Raw genomic sequence first — 13,019 nt, forward strand, 5'->3', positions numbered from 1 at the left:
AAGGAGCGAGTGCTGCAGTGTGTGCATGATGAAATGGGGCACCAGGGTGCTGAGCGGACTGTGGGGTTGTTAAAGCAGAGATGTTTCTGGTCTGGCATGCATGAGGATGTGGAGGACTGGGTAAGGAAGTGTCAGAGGTGCATCCTCACAAAGATGCCTCAGCCTAGAATCGAGGCTCCTGTAAGGGCATTTCTGGCTTCCAGGCCCTTAGAAGTAATTGCAGTGGACTTTACTGTCTTAGAGCCTGCTACTGATGGGCGTGGAAACGTTCTGGTTGTTACCGATGTTTTTACAAAATTTACACAGGCATTTCCTACAAAAGACCAAAAGGCCGACACCACAGCCAAGATCTTGTTGAAGGAGTGGTTTATGAAGTACTGAGAGGTTGCACTCCGATCAAGGGCGAAATTTCGAGAGTGAGGTGATAGCTGAGTTGTGCAGACTCTACGGGGTCAAAAAGACACGTACAACACCTTATCGGCCGCAAGGTAATGCCCAATGTGAACGGTATAACCGAACGCTTCACAACTTACTGCGCACACTACCACCAGAACGGAAACGGCGTTGGCCTGAGTACTTGCCCGAGTTAGTTCATGCGTACAATGTGACTTCACATGCCACTACAGGGTTTTCCCCGTATTACCTCCTTTTTGGGGTGCAGCCACATCTGCCCATCGATGCATTATTGGGGGGAGGAGAAACTTCTGAAGGGAAAGGTTGGATATCTGTACACCAAGAGAGACTGCAGTAAGCTAGGGAGTTCTCAGAGGAGAAGGCGCTGGAGAGGGTAACTAGTCTTAATGAAAAGGCCTTCTGTCCCCAGGTCAGCGTGGGTGAGCTTGTATATTTGCGTCACAGATCTTCAGGCAGAAATAAGATTCAAGATGCCTGGAGACCCGTTGTGTATCGGGTAGTGGATATAATTGGCACGACTTACACTGTGGAACCCTTAGAAGGTGGGCCATCAAAAAGGGTTAATTGAGCGGAGTTACGACCAGGTGCTATGCCTATTCCTAAGCCTAGGGGTGTAGGCAAATCTCATCCAGCTACCCAGCCTATCATCGTAAATGAGACTGAGAGTTCTGAGCCCTATGCGGTAGTAGTAGAGGAGATAATACAACCAACTGTAAGTGGGACCACCGAAACTCCGATTAATGTAGAAATACCAGGTTCCCTGGAGCTGGGAGATGACAGCAATGAAGGTAACCTAGAACCAGGTTCAGTGGACGTTGGTAGAGGCACTGCAGGATACCTTGCATTAACACTGGGGCTGCGGATAAGTGTTTGCAGTCTCAGAAATTCGGCGAAACGCATCCTATCGGACAAAGGGAAAGACCAATTCCAGCTGTGCGCAGGAGCAAGCGAACAACTGCGGGTGTTCACATGAATCCCTTTCATGCACCCAGGTCCGCTTGTCATGCAGTAAGTGTTAGCACTGATATGGTGTCTCAAGTGTTAACCAGCATTGGCACTGCATTATTTGAGAACGCCCTACAAGGTGCCATGAAGAATTAAGGGTGAAACTGAGTAAGTCTTCGAGGGCGTTGACTTATTGCAGGGGAGGATGTAACCGGGTAGTAAATAAATGTTTTTCTTTTCTCTACATGGTAAAATTTTCTAATTTATGGTTATTTGTTGTTTGAGATTTATGCCATGAAGAAAGTCAGTGAATTCCCGTATTTTCCTTAAGTGGCCACTTGGTGGTGTGGTGTGTGTCAGGTGTTCTTGCCAGGTGCGCATGCGTTCTTGTCTTCAGACATTTTGTGTGACGTGCAGTGTGCCGGAGGAGCTCATGCTCTCTGTGAAATCGCGTCATAGTTGATGCAATCCAGCGTGTGTATTGCTGGATTGGGGGGAGATTTCAGCCTTTGTAAAGCGAACAAAGTTAGAGGTTCATGGTTATGTAATTGTTATCTCTTTTTATTTTATTTATACAAGAAATGTGCCAAAGAGTAACATAACATAAGGTGTACTTATAATGTTTTTTATTTTGCACAGTGTTCCCACTGCCGTATTGTTCCGTATTGTGCCGTATGGTGCCGTATTGTTCTGAGTAGTAACGCATTTTTCTTGCGTGGTGGTTCCCTGTAATATTGCAGCATTTTTCCCAGTTTGTAATTTTTTTCTTTAAGTTAAACTTAAATAGTGAGACAGAGCTGTGAAAGTTTGATAAGTGCTAAATAGATTTTTGTTTTATGTTTTTCTCATTTTTTGTTCCGACACCTTTTCTCATGAAAGCTGTAAGGCAGCATATACTTTTAATCAAATTGTGTTAAAATAACATCTTTTAAAAAATACCTGAATAAACTACAAAAGAAGTGAAACCGCTCAATTTGTTCCTAATGGGAATTCAAAATCCCCGGTCACACACACACACACACACACACACACACACACATATATATATATATATAAAACATTTTCAATGATCAGCCATAACATTATGACCACCTGCCTAATCTTGAGTAGTTTCTCCTTTTGCCACCATAACAGAGATACACTGTGTGTCCTGACACATTTATATCACAACCAGCATTAACACTTTCATCAGTTTCATCTTCAGATAAACAAATAAATAATCTGTAAGTTGCTCTGGGTGTTTGTTTAACACTGTACATGTAATTAAATGTGTAATTAAACAGACTAGAGGAAATAATCCACTCTGTTCATGTTTATTACACTTCAGTCAGTAACATCACTACTGATGACATTTTATAAAAATCTTACTAAAACATGCTAAAAGATTAAAGTTCAAATCAAGGTCCAATGTAGTGGGCGTGTCACCTGTAAGACTGTCTCTGATTGGCTGTTTATTACAGTTAGCCCACAGTGTTACTTCATGTGGTTCTGTGGTGCTTTTGCACTTAGTTTAAATACATGTGTAGCACGTAGAACACAATGTCACACACACACACACACACACACACAGCGCCTGCACGCACAAACACTAACAGAACTCTTATATTTTTTATTGCTTATTTTTATGTATTTAGTTTTTCGTTCTGTGGAACGAATAATTTGATTTTCAATTATTTCTTATGGGAAGATTAGATTTGACAATTTCTAGGAATCCTAGTGGTAGGAAAATGTAATTACTAGCTCAACTATTATACATTGTAAATATAATGTGTTATATTAAATAGACCGGAGTAAAGAATTTATTTTATTCATGATCATTACACATTTGAGATTGAGTCATTAATATCATAAATTTGACCAAAAATTTCACTAATCGACTAAAAGATTAAGGCTAAAATTAAGTTCAAATGTAGGAGGCGTGTCAACTCTTAACTCCTAAATCTACAGCACTCGGTTCTCTACAGTTCGCCCACAGTGTCACGTCATACTGTTCTGTTTATTGCTCTGGTGGTGGTGCTTATTTACAAACAATGAAAAAGGCAATAAAGTAAACAATCAACCAATCAAACAAACAAATGTATAAATAAATAAATAAATAAGTAAATAAATATTTTTTAGGAAATATTTTTTAATTGCAAATAAAAACTAATTAGATTCCTAAAAAAGCGCTTTCTTGTAAATGAATTTATATTTGAATGTAATAAGGGTTTATCCCTGCTGTCTACTGAATGAAGCTGAGGCTGTACAGTCACACCAAAGCTCATGACTCAGTTAATGAACAGGTACTTTATTTTAAAAACAGCACAGATTATTTGCTCTATAAGCAGCTTATAATTATAGAGGAGCTTATAATTATAAGCTGCTCTACAGATGTCAGTGTTTATTCTTTTCCTATCACACCTGATTCAACTCCATAGATAGAAGTAGGTGTGTGTTTGTTAAAGCAAGAAAACACCAAATGTAACACCAAATTATTACATTATTTTAATAATTATTATCATTACATGACACTTTTGCTCATGATTGAATACTTTACATGAGTATATATTTTTGAAATTTAAATAATAATAATAATAATAATAATAATAATAATAATAATAATAATAATTCAGATTCTGAACAAGTGCATAAAAAGCCACAATTCTCTCAGACATAATTTATCATTCAATCAGCATTATAATGTTCTTATCATAACTCTCAGTGAAGATCGACAAAAGTCATGTAGGTTCCAATTCAACACCAGCACCAACACCACCACCACCACCACCAACAACAACAACAACAACACTGAAACTCTTTATCCAGGAAAAGGCCATAAATTAAGAAATTTAATAGATAAAATGTATAAAACATTAATGTTTTCTTACTGTGCCTTCTCAACCTGCACGTCCAGTGACCAAACTGCAACTGAAGAAAAGCCTGAGTGAATGTGTGTGTGGTTATGATGTGATGCTGATGTTATTTCCTCTTGTTCGCACAAAACGTCTGTACTTAAAAAAAGACAACAAATGATAAAAGATGAACGTTTTACTAATCTAAAGAATTAATAAATTGAATAAATAAAAACTCCAAAACCCTAAAACTCATTTAATAAAAGAGAAGATGAATACGACAAAGTCATGTTTAGTGAAATATGCTCTGTGTTTGTGCATTGACGTCAATTAGCTATAACACTGAAACCGTAAACATTGTGTATGACTATATATGAGAAGCACACACACAAACTCTCTGTGCAAACACCCTTAGTACATAGTACTCAAGTTGCGTTTTGATCGGCCTGAAGTACGATGTGAATTCAGTTATTCATATGTTATAAACAATTCAATATGTTATATATTTTCTAATGGTACCAGTTTTGGTTTCAACAAATATTTTATATTTAATATCCATAATCTGAAATTTCCACAGCAGCAGCGACAGGTATCTGAGATGCTTATGTTACCATGGTGATGCATTGAGGAAGTGATGTTGCAGTGTGTTTCAAATGGTGAAATTTTGTACAGGGAAGTTCCCTTAACAGACATGGTCACAGTGTTATAATAAACAGTACACGCGTGCACGGATGTTGATTATACCAGTAAGAGACCTTGTGATGTACACTTTCCTGATTGGTAGTGGTTTTAAAACAGCTTGTTACTGGACAGTTTAGAAGACGACGAGTGATTTATTTATTTATCACCACAGAAGTGGGTGATATTTAAGTTTTGAAATAATGTTTGAATTACCTATTAAAAATGAATCGGATTAAGAAATGTAAAACACATTATTGACACTTAGAAGAAGAGTACTGTCATGCAGTGCCTGCAACATGACAGGAGCTAATATTATAACATCATTACTAAATTATTGCATGATTTAAACTCACAAAAACAACTTACATACAATGCTCAATCAAAAGGTTTTTCTATGAGAAATGTCAAAAAGACAGTCAGACTTGTTATTTTTTAGACCAGCAGGTTGGGTGAACCCAAGAAAACCAAAGTAGTAATTTTGGAAGACCAATAGGTAAGCAAGACAGCAGCAGCAAACATTAATATTGGTGTAGCAGCACCACCTACTATTCAAGCACATGAATTGAGCATTAAGGAAACAGATATGCAAGCATGCAAAAACTAAAGGATATATATAGATACAGATAAACTTAATCTGAACTGCCAACAGGTTATTTCTTAACACATGCACCATCTCCATGCTACTATTTATTTTTGGTCTTTGTTGGACAAGCACTGACCCTGTTCAAGCCTATTCCATATGAAGTGTAATAAATGATTAAGACACAGGACATTACCAGTAAAGTATGAATCTGGGAGAAGGCGGCTGAAGGCTCCATGACTGTTTTGTGAGTTGTTTTGGACAAATTAAAAAAAGATATGCTGATGACTTGTATGTAGAAAATATATTGATTTTGCTTACCTGTAACATTCAGTGTAGCTCCAGGCAACCAATTCCATTTTTCTTTCTCTACATTTGTTCTGATTCTAACGTAGCTTTTGTTTTCATCTGTATTGTAGCGTTTTACTGCCGGAAAGGACGTTGGAGAGACGAGTGAGCTTAATTTTGCCCAATGCAATAGGAGTACTTTATTTTGCACACAGCACGTATAGCATGAGCAGCACAATCACACGAGAACCTACATCCAATTCAGCCTAAGCATGAACCAATTTCAACACGTCACACACACTTCCACACACAAACAGCGCCGAAGCCACTACCCCAAACACCCTTCCCCAACAGGGTGAACACATAGAAACCCCCGCAAGGCATGCTGGTCGTCAGCCGCCGTCCCGCCCACGCCACACTGCCCCCACCCGAGCTGTGACCATCCCCGATCACCATGACGAACTCCATCTCGGAGGCGTGAAGGCAGTCGGCGCTGGCGTTGGGAACGCCGGAGTCCTTTAGCGGGGGAGGGATGAGCGCGAACATTGTCCTGAGGTGGTCCGGCCTCCACAGAGTTCGATGTTTCGTCGGTGTCCAGCTGGTAAGGCGCAAGACGGTCCCGGTGGAGCACAACTCGTGTCCGCCCCGCCGCAGTGGGACGTAAGCTTGGCCGAGAGCCCCCTCTTCCTTCCAGAGGAACACACCCATACCTGCTCTCCAGTAGCAAAATCTAGCCCCCGGCTGTGAGTGTCCACGCCCATTCGGGTAGGTGCACCCACCCGAACGTCCTGCAGCGGTGCCCACGAGCGCTTGATGGGGCCCTTCTCCTGCTTGGCGATGAGCGGATCACGGTCCATGCAGAGTTCCGTTAGCCAAATTCAGCACTGCACCCCATCTCTCCAAAATGTCCAACCCCAAAATGCAGTCCTCCTTGACATTCCCCACAAAGAACTTGTGTGAATAAGCTCGCTTACCTAGTTGGACTCGCACCGTGTGACACACCCGTACCTTCACGTAGCCCCCAGTAACGGTGCGGATGTTGAAGGCAGGCAGTCTGCAAACGCACCCGCTTTGGAAACAGTGGAGCTGGTGTCCACGAGCGCGCGTAGTAAGACGCCGTCCAGCACACAGTTGTCATGCAATCCCAGCGCGATGTCCTACATGTCCCGAATGGAAGCTGAATCCACCAGTTGGGGGAGCAAAAATGGTTGTGGGAGGCGGCTTCCCCTTAGCACCCCCCGGCGCTAGTTAAGCAGCTGCTGGAGTACGCTGTCCCTCAGGCCTAAGGACATTGCAGCGGTAGTCCCGAGGTCAAGTGCCTCGGCATCGCTGCGAAACCTCTGAGACTAACTCTTCCTGCTTGTCGTGCTCGAATTCCGGATAGCCCCGGCGCGCGAGGCATCTTAAATCCATTGCGAACACCCCCAGTGGCATGGGGTTCAACAGCGCCGTTGTAGGAAGGAAGAATGTTGGAGAGACGAGTAAGCTTAATTGCTGCCCAATGCAATGGCTGGGAGTACTTTATTTTGCACACAGCACGTATAGCATGAGCAGCAAATTCATACGAGAACCTACATCCAATTCAGCCTAAGCATGAACCTGAGCACATTCAACACGTTACACAACCTTCCACACACAAACAGGGCCGAAGCCACTACCCCAAACACCCTTCCCCAACAGGGTGAACACATAGAAAACACATACTATGAAAAATACTGTGGCATGGGCGGGGCGGCGGCTGACGACCAGCATGCCTTGCGGGGGTTTCTATCACATCTCTCAGTCTGAATGAGAAAGGTTTCTGTTCATCACTGCGTGAGTAACCTGATACATTATGCAGCTCAGTTGACTCTTTATCATCAACTGGGTTTATGAACCAAAATGTCCCTGTCACATTAAGACCTGTTGGGTGTGTGTACAAGCCGTTCATAAACACTGTAGACTCTTTTAACCCTTGTGTGGTGTTCGGGTCTGTGGAACCCGTTTTACGTTTAATTAAATATTTTTTCGAACTCAAACTTATTGGTCTTGGCTTATTTTCTGTGAAGAGTATATATCAGAAAACATTTTCAATGACCATGCCCTGTACACGCCCCTACACATTTATATTACATAAAGGATGTCCGGGGCTAAAATGTAGGTCCTTCACTGTGTACCTTCACTCTGTCCTATTCCTGTCTGGGCCTCCTGTAAGTATACTGAGAGTGTGAGTTTTGTGTTTTAGTCCCGTCATCCTGCACAAGGTTGCAAACATTGTCATACAACATTTTGTCAAAATTTAAGCACCTACAGTACACCTGCTTGTTCTGAAATTCCTGCACACTTTACCCTCTGTCCTATGAGAACCAATCTTTATTCACTTCTATTCTATCATTTTTTATATTCTAAATAGGGGGCCAGATACAATAAATATAGCTTTGTGGTTCCTTATCACAACTTATCAAGATGGCCAAAAGATTATTTTGTTCAAAATATATTGCAACTGAATTTGGAGGAGAGAGATGCTTTTGATGACAATGTAGAGGGAGAGGGTTCAGAATGTAAGATCACATTTCTGAAAATTCTGATTCTGATAGTGACTTTGAAGAAAAGGTTGAGACTGAGCATCAGCTAGTTCCAAAATGAAACAAGATGCAGAACCAGCCCATCAGCAGCCAGTGCCAGGATGCGAACAAGCCCCTTAGCTGCTAACAAATGAAAAATAGCTTTCATAGACTTTCATATATTTTAGATTCATTACACACAACTGAAGTAGTTCAAGCCTTTTAATTATTTTAATATTGATGATTTTGGCATACAGCTCATGAAAACCCAAAATTCCTATCTCAAAAAATTAGCATATCATAAAAAGGTTCTCTAAATGAGCTATTAACCTAATCATCTGAATCAACTAATTAACTCTAAACACCTGCAAAAGATTCCTGAGGCTTTTAAAAACTCCCAGCCTGGTTCATTACTCAAAACCGCAATCATGGGTAAGACTGCCGACCTGACTGCTGTCCAAAAGGCCATCATTGACACCCTCAAGCAAGAGGGTAAGACACAAAAATAAATTTCTGAATGAATAGGCTGTTCCCAGAGTGCTGTATCAAGGCACCTCAGTGGGAAGTCTGTGGGAAGGAAAAAGTGTGGCAGAAAACGCTGCACAACGAGAAGAGGTGACCGGACCCTGAGGAAGATTGTAGAGAAGGACCGATTCCAGACCTTGGGGGACCTGCGGAAGCAGTGGACTGAGTCTGGAGTAGAAACATCCAGAGCCACCGTGTACAGGCGTGTGCAGGACCAATCAAGGTGCCAGAGTCTGGAGGAAGACTGGGGAGAGGGAAATGCCAAAATGCCTGAAGTCCAGTGTCAAGTACCCACAGTCAGTGATGGTCTGGGGTGCCATGTCAGCTGCTGGTGTTGGTCCACTGTGTTTTATCAAGGGCAGGGTCAATGCAGCTAGCTATCAGGGGATTTTGGAGCACTTCATGCTTCCATCTGCTGAAAAGCTTTATGTAAATAAAGATTTCATTTTTTAGCACGACCTGGCACCTGCTTACAGTGCCAAAACCACTGGTAAATGGTTTACTGACCATGGTATTACTGTGCTCAATTGGCCTGCCAACTCTCCTGACCTGAACCCCATAGAGAATCTGTGGGATATTGTGAAGAGAAAGTTAAGAGAGGCAAGACCCAAGACTCTGGATGAGCTTAAAGGGGTCATACAGGCCTACATGCACTTTTTTAAGCTGTTTGGAACCGTACACAACCACTCTACGATGATAAAGAGCTGCCCAGTGGTTTTCTTTTCATTTATTACAATAACATGCCCCTTCTGAAATCAAGCCAATCGCAAATGCCTGTCACTGTGACGCCACACCACAAGAGGCCGCTCCTACACTAGTTGATTGACACTGGTGTTTTAGCAAAGACCCGCCCCGAGTGAGAAGAAGCTGTCGGCCATTGTTTTTCGCAGCTGGAGCAAAATGGCGCCTAAGCGAGTGTGGTGTACAGTTGTTGGGTGTAATAGCGAACACAGCAGTCGTCTTTCACTACCGATATCTGAGCCGCTGAGGACGCAGTGGCTGAATTTAGCTTTTAAAGCTAACATCCCCGCCGATCTACCTAAATGCGTTCACGTTTGCGATAATAATTTTTCACCAGACTGCTTTATAAACGCGGGTCTATATAAAACAAGTTTTACTCGGAAGCTGCTAAAAAATGGATCTGTACTAACGCTTCGTGTTCCTGCTTCATCTTCACCAGGCTCAGTGAGTAATTTCTTTTTCTATGAATCTTTGCAGATCACCTTTTCTAATAATCACGATGAATGTGATTTACACACATTAAGTTACCTTACACTCTCATAGAACATGGTCATGGCTTCTCCTCTGTGTACATCCGTCTCTATATAATCCCTAATCGCCCTTTTATAATAAACAATGCATTAAGGTGATTGTCTAGTTGCAATCTGTGTACGTAGTCGGAAAACTATATTATGCTTACCTTTGTAACGTTAGATGGTTTATAACGATGTCTGTCGAAGTTTAAGAAGTCATGTTAACACATCAGTAAACACATCGCGTTTGTATCTCTCTCAGTAAGCTTCTCCGCTTTGTTATTGTTGCTCGCGGCAGCGTAACAGCCCGTTAATTCATGCTCATGCATTGATGAGAAAGACAAATCGAGTTGATGCATGTCCATTCTTTTTATTTCTGCGTTGTCAGGCGATATTACAAACTTCCGCGTAGGTTCCGTACTTAAATCAAACCAAAAACTACTTAGGAAAACAGGCTCAGGCTCTATATTCCAGCGTTTTCCAGTTTGGACTGCATTACCCACAAAGCACTGCGTTGTGGGCAATGCTTTGTGGGTAATGCAGTCCAAAGCATTGCCCGCGCTGGACTACACTCCCGTGGCTATACCCCACGTGTGTTGTGGACACGCCCCACAGAACTGGGGGGGCGGGCTCAGCAGAGATCATAAGCATTTAAAGAAACATGCACTGAAATAGGTTGCTGAGAACAGAGCTAGTTTTTACCAGTTAAAAGTAGTGTTTTTTTTACACAACCATTGAGAATTTTTAATTAAATATATTACAAACTTTTCATTAGGACCCTAAAGATCATATTAACATTTAATGAAAATTGTTTCTGTATGATCCCTTTAAGGCCTCTATCGAAGCATCCTGGGCCTCCATAACACCTCAGCAGTGCCACAGGCTGATTGCCTCCATGCTACTCCGCATTGAAGCAGTCATTTTTGCAAAAGGATTCCCGTCCAAGTATTGAGTGCATAACTGATCATAATTATTTGAAGGTTGACTTTTTTTTGTATTAAAAACACTTTTCTTTTATTGGTCGGATGAAATATGCTATTTTTTTGAGATTTGGGGTTTTCATGAGCTGTATGCCAAAATCATCAATATTAAAACAATTAAAAGGCTTGAACTACTTCAGTTCTGTGTAATGAATCTGAAATATATGAAAGTCTAATGTTTATCAGTACATTACAGAAAATAATGAACTTTATCACAATATGCTAATTTTTTTAGAAGGACCTGTATATGTGTGTGAGGGTAGAGTAAGTTAAAGCTCTTGCTTTAAGGCCCTTCTATCTCTTCCTTCTCATCTGACACAGTAAAACTTTCTCCTTTTGTTTGAATTTTACACAAACCCACACACACACACACACACACATACACATTAAAGGAAAGACTGTTGTTAGCTTTTCCGCTTTATTTTTAATTTTGCCCCGGCAGCATAACAGCCCATTAATTCATGCTCGTATAATGATAAGATAGAAAAACTGGTTGATGCATGTCCGTTCTTTTATTTGCTGCATTGTCAGGCTACAGTACAAACTTTCGGGTGGATCCTGCACTTAAATCCAACTGAAAACACACACCCACACAATAAAGGCGAGAGAGATAGTGTATGAACCAGCACGGTGTCAAATTACGTTCAAACACACATAACGACAAGCTGAATCATAGATTTTTAACCACGCGCGCACACACGTGTTATAGTAAACAGTACACACGTGCACGGATGTTGATTATACCAGTAAGAGACGAGCACTAAGACCCAGCAGAGGAAACAATTACTTACAATTCCGCAGCACAAGAGAGAGAAAAAAACATTGGCCCAGTTGTGATCACGTGACACTCGGCGTCAAAACAAGAAGCGCATATGTGGTACATGATACTCGGTACTCTTTGCTCATCTTGCGGAACACTCGCAAAACCGCATTACTCGCAATCCGAGGTTTCACTGTATCTTTATAAATAAACAGCCTAGCTCATTACTTGGAAATGATCTAATGCTGAGGCTTATATTAACTAATGGCAACATTTGCTAATGCTCACATGTTAAAAACGGCTCTTAAGGAAATCCTGGTGTGTGTGCATGTGCGTGTGTGTGTGTCAATAAGCACTGAGAAGAAAGTAACACAGGTTAACAGTTGTAGTACATTATGAAATGCAAAATATGTCAATGAAGACCCCATACAATTGCACAGTTGTATGGAAGGGATTTTTATTTCCCATGTAGGAAATATATAGCTGATAACCTTGGTGCTCAGTCAGTTAGTGGACTAGTGATAAGGGCCATATATCTGAAGATAATTTGACTAATTTCTTAGGTGTAAAGCGATCATGTCCATTGACTGAAAAATTTGAACACTTTGAACAAATTGAACAGATGTACTGCATGACCTTTTTAAAGGTATCATTCCCAGAGAACTTGCTTTGTGTTTTCAGGTATTCATGAAGAAGAAATACTTTAGTTTGAGTGAACTCAATACATTAGTTACACAGTTCCTATACAAGGGGACAGACCAATCGAACAGCCCTCAAGAAGTTTCACAAAAGTTAATTGATCGCAGAACTATAGGTAGAAAGGCACATGAAAATTGGGCCTTAATACGATTTTTGCCACTCATTGTTGTTTTATTGGTAGCTCAAAATGATCCTGCCTGGCAGGTTCTGAAGACATTAAAGGACATAGTGGTTGCCCCTGTTCACACAGGGCCCTCTGGTTGAAGTATGGACGATGCGCTTTAAAGCCAAACACAGCTTTTTTAAGCAAGTTGTGAGGCACACCAACAATTTCAGAAATTTCCTCTTAAGCCTTTTCACATGACATCAGATGATGATGGCATATCACCTGTATACAAAGGAGAAACTACTGTAACCTTGTCTATGTCAAAAATACTGCGATGTCTGTAGAGATGCTGTATTCATACATACTGTACATTACAGGAAGCTTTAAGAGAAACCTCACCACTTCTGTGAAGTG

General features: G+C 41.2%; 1 protein-coding gene across 1 annotated transcript in view; it reads right to left on the bottom strand.

Moving 5' to 3' along the window:
* Positions 1–6,596, bottom strand: part of LOC128506997 (B-cell receptor CD22-like) — a 54,469-nt gene extending 47,873 nt beyond the window's left edge. The window contains exons 1-2 of the mRNA XM_053477612.1: positions 6,519–6,596; positions 6,180–6,426 (exon numbers count right to left, since the gene is read on the bottom strand). Coding sequence (XP_053333587.1) covers positions 6,180–6,426; positions 6,519–6,596 — 325 coding nt within the window. The remainder of the gene's footprint in view (positions 1–6,179; positions 6,427–6,518) is intronic.
* Between the last annotated feature and the right edge of the window lie 6,423 nt (positions 6,597–13,019).

Source organism: Clarias gariepinus, chromosome 18 (assembly GCF_024256425.1).
Source record: "Clarias gariepinus isolate MV-2021 ecotype Netherlands chromosome 18, CGAR_prim_01v2, whole genome shotgun sequence".
Classification (NCBI taxonomy): Eukaryota; Metazoa; Chordata; class Actinopteri; order Siluriformes; family Clariidae; genus Clarias; species Clarias gariepinus.